Raw genomic sequence first — 9,730 nt, 5'->3', positions numbered from 1 at the left:
AACAATGAAGGTCATCATCAGATGTCTTATTACTAGAATTGAGGAAACCTTTTTTAATAGGATGACTTTTGATCATGGGGACTTTACCTTGGAACCCTGAAAATAATGAAGAACAAATGGATCACTTTAGCCAATTTTTTCTGTGAAGTATAGAAGGGAAAAGGAGAAGTTAACTTTTTTTCATATTCCTCAGAATACTTCTGAATATTTACAGGATTGTTCCCTCCATTTCCCCCTCCTTCCTTCTCTCCCTCCCTCCAAGAAAAACTTAGGAACTCTATCCAGGCTATTTACCAGTTTTTATTAATAAAAGTAAATCACAGAATTGAATCTTTATAAGCAGCAAATATTTTACTCTAGAATCTCAGAAAGAAAATTACAGTAGGACTTAAGTCATTCCAACAAATGATCTTTTTATATCAATGAAAATAATAACTTATGGATCAAAAGGATTTTATTTTTACATGACAAAGAAAGCATTATAACCCAAGGCTTCTGAATGAAAGAAACAAGAGATGCAGACAGCAATGCTTCTTGGTTATTGCAGTGCTTAATAGTCTTAAACTCCTAATATGGAGCCTATCATTTGTTGATTCCAATGAGGAAAAACTTTAAAACTATGTTAATACAATTTGGGAGTCAGAAACTGACACAATTTCTTACTAGTATGTCCTGATGGCACATGTCAGCTCTACAGAGTTAATCAAAACAAAGTATTTAGATGAAACCAATGTAGATCTCTACTATGTTACCATCAATGCCTTGATTTCTGTTGGGTCTCAGTTTGCCATAACAACAGAGGATGGAGTTGCAGGCTTTATGAAACTGAATATGTGGGATTAAGTATTTTAAAGGCAGGGTTACAATTCCAGTCGCAACACAGGTTCTACTCCATAATTAATTTACAATGGGCTACAAACTTTTCAGCAACTAAATTGTATTAAAAAAATATAGTCATTCTTATTATATGTTCCATTCACAGCAGACATCACAAGTGTCCAAGCTTTATTAGCTTAGAAAAGTACAACTTTTCCCTGAAAAGCTCTAAAGAGTGATCATATTCCAGCCACAGCTGTTCTGAACTAACATTCATAATTAGCAGTGACTATATTTTGTCACTACTTTATTCTAACACAGAAAAAACATGGTGACAATGGGAAAAAGGCAGTACAAAATCGGAAGCAAATTTGTCAAGAAACTGATTTTTAACAACCAGTGGCATTTCATGTTGTCAGTAGCTGTCACTGTCAATATAAAACAACTCACTGCCTGTGTGACACACGAACGTGAACAAACACGGCTTTAGGAATTTGCTTAAGCTAGTTTTCTTAGAAGACTGTTCCACAATATTTTGATCCCTTCTGGAACAGCAATGGCATTTAAAACCTAGCTCTGAAGAATACAATCCTTATTAACAAATTTGAGTACAATTCATCTACAGGAAGCTGGTACTTTTAAAAGTAACTTCTTTAGTGTTCACTTGAAATGCTTCCATAAATATTTAAACACTGCATTTCAGCTTTCTCAGATATGACAATTTCCACTTGACAAACTATGATTTCCTTCCATGTGGATCATGTGTTAACTAGACTGCCAAATGGCCCATCTTATCATCAGGAAGGGTAAAGTTATCAGTGTTAACAACAGAGCTTTAAAGATGATGTTACTGCCATATTTAATGAGATGGTAAAAGATACCTCTGTAACCCTAAAACAAAATGGTCATTGTTTTCCCTTAAATTACTTAGTGACCAAATAGCAGTTTTTGAAATTATTTTAAATATGGGGCATTCACCACCACAGTTGCCAAATGAAAAATTAAACCGAAATACAGTAGAGCAAATTTGTGTATTCGTGATCCTTCATAAATTCTCAAATGTGAACTATTCTTAGGCTCACCAAGAAATATATTGGAATGAACTAAAGATGTGTTTGAAAGTATTATTTTAAGCATATGTTTATGTCATTTCATTTCCTTGAGACCATTTACCATTACTCATGGACATAATTTAATCAAGACTCTTCTACCATTACTGTCAAATACTACAATGATCGACAATCATATTCTGGCTATGGAGGGAGCTTAATTATTAAGCAACACCTTCCTAAAAAGCTTCAGTATTTATGATCAATAAAAAGCATTTCTCATTGAAATAACACTGAGGTGGAACGTGGGCCCTCTTCTTTCTGTCCAACTCAATTAACTTTTCAGATGAAAATGATAATCACATTTAGTCATAGTAAGGAATAATCTTCAAGAAAGCTCCATGGGTAGGTCTGGTACCACAGAAGTATATCTTGGATCCAACTGGGGTGTGAAATCTGGGAAGTGCTTAGATGCTTCCGTACCAAATACATCAAGGACTTTTCTGTTCATGACTGCAAACCTAGAAAATGAATGGTGAGAGTGTAAGCAAATGCAGACTTAATGAATCCTGCTATTGAGTAATATTTCATTTGGATTCATTTCACTCATCTGATAAAAAGAATAGAGCTACACTGAGGCTAAAGTTGGCTAATGGTATAGGCAATGGCCTACTTTATGATGTGTTAGTTTTACAAATGTTATCAGAAATCACTCTTCTCTCATGATTGACTAATACTTTATATAAGAGATATAATCAGTTGTGGAATCTCAGGATGCTTGAAACTCAACCTTTCTAATAGATGTCAGATTTCAACCAAAGGTTACTAAGAATTTTTTAATGAACTGAATCATATTTTTAAAGACTAGCAATATCAGAGATTCTAATTTAGGATTCCAATTAACTCATAGAGTAAATTCAAGCACATTTTAATAAATGAGTGTCTTCACAGTTTGTCATTCTCTTTCAATTAATAGTTTCTCATTCTCTTTCCAAAAAAAAAAAAGGTGTTAATACTTAAAGCAAACAATTTTGTTGTTGTTCAGTTGTTTTCAGTCATGTCAGACTTTTCATGACCCCTGGGGTTTTCTTGGCAGAGATACCTGGAAGTGGTTTCTCATTTCCTTATCCAGATCATTTTAGAGATGAGGAAGTAAGGCAAACAGAGTTAAGTAACTTGCCCAGGGTCACACAGCAAGTGTCTGAGGACAAATTTGAAAGAGGAGTTTTGTTGACTCTGTGCTTGGTACTCTATCCACTGTGCTACCAACTAACCAAAGTAAACATGGATTTTCAACTTTTTAAGGCACATAAGACTATAGAAAAGATACCTGCTTTTTATTGGTATCATTTAATCTGATTGACCTAACAATTAATGGAAAAGGGAAGGAAGTGAGTACTGTGCCAAATTCTGTCAATATGGGATAATATATAAAGGGGTGCTAGAAACAGGGGGAGGTGACCAAGATATAAGATGAAGGTCTGGGCACAATAAGGCAAAAGCACCACTTAAAGGGTCCGGTATAGTTTGAGGGGTGGAATCCAAGTTTCTAGTGGAAATAAGGCATGGTTTCATTTTGGATTCTACTGCTTATATAAAACCACTTATAAGCAGAAAATTACTTCTTAGAGTAAGAAAGGAGATAAAGAATGTTTTAAAAAGCTACATGTATTCAGAAGACTATGGCATGGACCCCAAGTATGAGCATATAATTAGCAGATAGAAGAACTTTCCTTTCACTTTAGGCACTTCTTTTTTCCTAGAATTTGGATTAGTTCTACAGAGTTGACCAAAATGTGACCCATAAAACTGTGTCAGGGACATCTGCAAGAAGGCTATAGATGTTCAGTTGGACCATCAAGTTGTGCTTGATGAACTACATAAGTCGATACTAAGAAGGAGACTGAAAAAAAAAAACCAAAAACCAGGGTAGGAGATTTTTGGACCCAGGGGCTGGATGAAACACAAAGATAACTGTTTATTATTTAATAATTAAAGATATTTTAAAAATACACACATAAAATAGCCGTGTGACCTTGGGCAAGTCACTTAACCCCAACTGCCCTCCAAAAAGCAAAAAACAAAAAACACATACAGAAACAAATATCAACAATTCCAATAAAGAACACCAAAATAATTAATAGGGTATACTAACACTACTTCAGTACTGAATTCTTGGACAGTAACTTTTTTGCTATTTTTAAAAGGCTAATATGATATTACCTAGTTTGGTCCCTTAGTCCATATCACTATATTTTAAGAAAGAACAGGAGAGAAATCAGAGAAGATCAAGAGAAGAATATAAAAACAGTTGAAAATATGAAGGGACATTGAAGGAGCTGTGTTAATTTAGGCTTAAAAAGGTCAAATTACTAATTTTATTCACATTTTGGGAGGGAATTTCAAGTAGAGAACATTACTTTCCAGTCCTTCTCTATCTTTAAAGAGGAAAGAATTAAAGAGAAGGGGCTTAATTTTGTAAAAGAGATAGCTATACTGTTGTAATGGTAAGCCTATTGAAGAAGGATATATAGTATCCACCTTTAAAAATCTAAAAGAATGGGACACACAACTATTTGACTAGAATAAGTCAAATGTAGTTCAGAAGGATATTTTTAGGACTAGAGATATTTCTTCCAAAATTGTTTATTAGTCCAATTTTTGGATTTATATCTTTAGCCAATCTTCTTAACATATTAAGTTTAAAGAAAAAGAAGTCTTGCATTTATGAAATTAGTAATATATTTGTTAAAATATGCATATATGTTTTCTATATAATAGCAATAGTTTTCAGCAAAATCACATTGTAATTATTTATAGCCAATAGCATTTCCAAAATATCTATAAGGATGGGCAAGGATATACTCATGTTCACTAAATGCCTATCTTGTTTATTCTCTGAGTTAATTTGGGTAGGGAGTGAGGAAATGATAATGTTACCTAATATGAAATATCCATTTGACCTATGAATTTTCCACATTAAGAGAACTGAGGATTTTCCCTTTCAGGAGATTTAAATTGTTTAAATCATCTTAGTTACTTACTTGCCCTTGGTGAGCCTTAAAAGGAATTTCCAGTAAGATGGTCGCAAGGTCTGAACTTCCATGACAGCCTAAAAAATATAATACTGGCCATCAAACTTCTTCCAGGACATAACAAAAATATAATCAGGCTTATAAGATGCAGTAGGCCTAGCTTTAATTTTTTTGTATTCATGATATATTAGTATTAACAATTACAACAATAGTAATGCTAAATCTATTAGTGTTTTATCTAATAATAATGAGGATACCATTTATAGACTCCAAAAGTTTTTAAAAATTTCCTTTAGAAAACAATTTGACTGGTAGTCAGCATCTTCAAGAAGTATGTATTGAGTAACCACTGGTTTTTCAGTACTTTAGTAGCTTCAAAAAATGAATCAATGTACAATACAACAACAAAACTCCATCCAAAGGCAATCTGCAATTACCCTAATATAGTAATAAAAGTGGTCTCAGAACTTTGGGAAAATATGAACAAGAAAATGAAAGCTGTTATTTCTATAAAATTTCATTTTCTTGCTGGAAATACTAGGGTATGCTATTGATATGACAGTGATGATGCCAATATTGTCCCTTTGGGAATACTCTACTGGCTTGGAAAGCACAAGTCCTGGTGGACTATTCAATACATTAGAGTTCTAAATTACTTTCAAACTAAACTTAATATCCATTCAAGAAGCAGCATATTCACATAACCAGTCTGACTCAGGAAGATATTTTGTATTCTTAGTGATTCCTGTCCTTAGGTTGGAAGATAAGTGAAACACTCTACCATGCACGTCTTGTAATATTCTAGGTTTTCCCACTGGATGTAATAAGCATTAGAGACCACAATAATCTCATTTCCCATTTCAAAGAGCATACTTACTGCCTGAAAACAAATTGCTGTGGAGATAGAGTATATGATGGTATCTGCATGAGGGAAATAAGGAACTTTCCCTGCTTCAATGCCTTTGAAATACATGGTCTACAAAATAATCACAATGCAAGATTTATAAATGATGACATTTTAAATAAAAATAGTACTATTTTCTATATTAGTTGTGATATCACAAATTTTTTGCTATTCGAAAATCCTCATGAGACACAAATATACCATAAACAAAAATGGATAACATTAAGCATGCAGCAGTAATTTTAAAATAAAACAACACTTATTTATCAAGTTGCTAATATAAGTCCAGTTGGCCTATAGGCTATACAAAGAGGAGCATCAAAATTTTCCCTTTTGGCGCAATGAATACAGCACCAGTCCTAAGGTCAAGAGGACCCAAGTTCAAATCCAGCCTCAGACCCCTACTAGCTTTGTAACCTTGGGCAAGTCACTTAATCCCAATTGCCTTGCCTCCCCCCCAATAAATAAATTTTATTTATTATATTTATATATTATTAAAAATTTCCCTTTTATTTCATTTATATTACTGAATCATTTAATGAAGATGCAGAAATAAGTTTGGCAAAAGTACAATTTACATGAAATGCTCAGATTCCTTGAGATATAAAATGAATGAATTCCTAATTATTTCTTGAGTCTAAGCTTTGTTTGCCCAACTAGACCATATATTTCCCAAGGAAAGGAAGAAAGTCTTATTATGCTTCTGGTGGATTACCCCAGAGATCTCTTCTAGGTCCTCCCATGTTCCACAATGACTTGGATGAAATTATAAATATTGCTTCTTAAATCTCTAAACAGCATGTAGCTACAAAGGATAACTAATATCCTGGGTGACTAACTTAGATACCAAAAGATCTAAAGAGACTAGGACAATGGCCAAATCTAATAAAAACAGATAAAAATCGAACAATTAAAAGTGTAAGTAGAAATCTGACCTGGGAGTCAGGAAGACCTGGATTTCACCCCTTTTTCTGATACTTATTGTATAAGCCACTTATCCTCTCAGTGTTCTCAAATTACTAAATTACACAATAGTTGTGGATCTGCACTGAAAGAAGGCATTTCCCTACCATGTCCCATGTACATCAGTGAAAATGCAGGTCCAAACAAACAAAGGATCATCCTATACTTCTGCTAAAAAGGTAACTTCACAAGTAAAGGCTAAAGGAAGTCTGGCTAGACAAAAACGGTTTATGTGAATATGATCTCTGAGTGTACAGTATGACACAGAAGCCTCAAAAGCTAATATAATATTAACTTATGTTACCAAAAAAAGCAGGGTTACCAGAACAAGGGAGGCGACATAACCACTGTAGTCTACCTGGTCAGACCACAGTGGAATGTGGTTAGTTCTGGGCTTATCACCTGAGATAAGCGAGAGAGCTCTGAGAAGGTAGTGAGGAGATTCTAGAGTAGGCCATGTCATATAAGGGATCATTAAGTGAAACTGGGCTTAAGTGACTGAGAACAGAGGAATTGGGAGAGGGAGGATAGAAGGGAGGAGATGTTAGTTGTTCTTAAGCATTTAGAAAACTAGTATGTAGAAAAAGGGTTTTGTTTTGTTTTGGCAGTTGAGCTAATGAAAAAAGAGGCAAATATGGGGTTAATGTGAGGATAATCTTTCTAAAAACTAGAAAACCAGAAGCAGTGGTTTCGACAGGTGGTGGATTCCCCATCTTTATAGGACATCAAGGAGAGTCCTGATGACACAAGGTCAAGGATGTTTTAGAGGAAATTATGTTCAGTTAGCTGTGGCTCTTCCAAATCTAAGGTTTTCTAATTCTTGCATCTCAAAAAATGCTGGTCACATAGTAAGTAGTAAATGCTTATGACAATTCATAGATTTCTAAAAAAAAATAGTCTATAAAGCTATTTTAGGTATACTGACCACAGTGCTGACTTTTACTACATAATTATAGCTTCTATTTATTTATTGAATTTATGTAAGGAAATCATATCAAAGAATGATGAAAACTATTTAAAATATTTAAAGGGAATTTGATAATTCTTTGCTAAATATTAATGAAAATATACAAAATAAATTTATTTCTACATGAAAATAATTCAAAACCCCTTCTAGTCATAAATTAAATGCTCCAGAGATTCTATTACTGGAGAACCACTTTTCTAGGACACATTTTTGGGCTAATGGCCTATACCCACATCAGATGATTATATGACAATGAAAAGAAGGAAATGAATACGCTACTGCTTGGCTTAAAATGCTAGACAGTCGCAGGACAAAAAAAGGAGGAAAAGTATCCTTTAATAGGTTTATATTGAGTCGCTATGACATAAAACATATTTATAAGTGCTTAAAATAATTTTAGATAAAATTCTATGTTATGTTTTTTCATGACAGTCACTGGAATCTGTGCTTGTGATATACAACCTCTTAACACTTTGATGGATAGACTAAGAACACACATAAAGAGATATTTACTTACCTCTACAAGTTTGGAAGCCAAATACATGGAGATTGTCGTGCTTTTGTAAAACATCATTGATACACCTGCCAAAAACCCTACAACAAACCACACAGGAAATATTGAGAAGGTTCTGGAATGTTGAATTTAACACAATTCAATAATTCTACCCACATCACTGGCACTGCTACTTGTAGTTGTAGCAGACCCTGATAACAGTATTCCTGGGCACTGATAAACTAGGTTAAAGTTTGGAAAGAGAAAAGGCATCTCATGTTAATTTCATGTAAAATCAGCTTCTCGGTCAATGAGTCATCTTCATTTACATAAGAAAATACTTTTGATATTCTGTAAAAATCTATTTGAAATTTTTAAAACAAACTATCATATTTTTATATTGCCTACATTTCCAAATATATCCTTCTCTCTTCCCATACCTAGAGTTCTATCACTTAGGACAAAGAATTAACAAAGAAAGAATTAAAAAAGTGGTGAACTTAATCCAACAGATCAACTGAGTGTGATAGTATATGCAATTTTTCACTCCTGTAGTCCTCTACATCTAAAAAGTAACCAGAAAGGTGCACTCTCAATTTTTCTTGAGAGGCAAAGTTGGCTTTAATATCACACAGCATTTTAACATTTTTTTTGTTCCTTCCATTTGTGTTATTGTAGTTAGTTACTATATATATTTCCCCATGGATCAGTTTACATCATCACGAATGGGGTGACACAAGTTTTCTCATGATTATATTCATTATGTTCAAAATAGCTTACATTACATTAATATTCCATTACATTCATGTACTATAATTTGTTTAGCCATTCTCCTATGGATGGATATGTATTTTGTTTCTCATATTTTGCTACTATAGAAAGTGTTACTATGAATAATTTTGTGTAGCTGAGACTTTAAGTCTTAGACCACCCTGGGGTATAAGTGTAGCATTGTGATCTTTGGATCAAAGGGTATGGACAATTTAATCATTCTTAGCTCTAAACTGTTTTCCAAAACAAATGGACCAATTTATAACTCTACCAACAGTGTTTTAGTGTAACTGACTTTCCAAAGCCCTTCCAAAATCAATTATTCACATTTGTTGTCACCTTTACTAACTTTCTGGCTATGAAGTGAAACCTCAAGGTTGTTTTGATTAGTATTTGTTTTATTATTAGTGATTTGGAATAATCTTTTCTAAGGTTAATAATAGCATGTAATTCTTTTAAAGACAGTTTGTCGAGACAGTTAAGTAGTACACTGAATAGAGTGCTGGACTTGGAGTCTGGAAAACTTGAGTCCAAATCCAGCAGCTATTTTCTTAGCTATGTGATCCTGAGCAAGCCACTTAATCTCTCTCAGCTTCAGTTTCCTCATTTGCAAAATGGAGACAATAACAGTATCTATCTTCCGGGGTTGTTGTAAAAATGAAATGAGGTATTTGCAAGGTGCTCTGCAAACCATAAAATGCTCTAGAAATGCTAGTTACTGTTATAGCCTTT

At 33.6% G+C, this 9,730-nt stretch overlaps 1 protein-coding gene across 1 annotated transcript in view; it reads right to left on the bottom strand.

The window, feature by feature from the left end:
* Positions 1-280: 280 nt before the first annotated feature.
* The window catches only part of LOC138148346 (transmembrane protein 135), a 90,558-nt gene continuing 81,108 nt past the window's right edge, over positions 281-9,730 (bottom strand). Inside the window, exons 7-10 of the mRNA XM_069071040.1 lie at positions 8,252-8,328; positions 5,778-5,876; positions 4,910-4,977; positions 281-2,386 (exon numbers count right to left, since the gene is read on the bottom strand). Of these exons, the coding sequence (XP_068927141.1) occupies positions 2,254-2,386; positions 4,910-4,977; positions 5,778-5,876; positions 8,252-8,328 (377 nt within the window). The 3' untranslated portion in view covers positions 281-2,253. The remainder of the gene's footprint in view (positions 2,387-4,909; positions 4,978-5,777; positions 5,877-8,251; positions 8,329-9,730) is intronic.

This window comes from Petaurus breviceps, unplaced genomic scaffold, assembly GCF_028583685.1.
Source record: "Petaurus breviceps papuanus isolate PSGF00001 unplaced genomic scaffold, PetGlider_PUasm1.0 90823, whole genome shotgun sequence".
Lineage (NCBI taxonomy): Eukaryota > Metazoa > Chordata > Mammalia > Diprotodontia > Petauridae > Petaurus > Petaurus breviceps.
The sequence above is the reverse complement of the archived record's forward strand: the minus strand, read 5'-3'. Positions and strand labels throughout refer to the sequence as shown.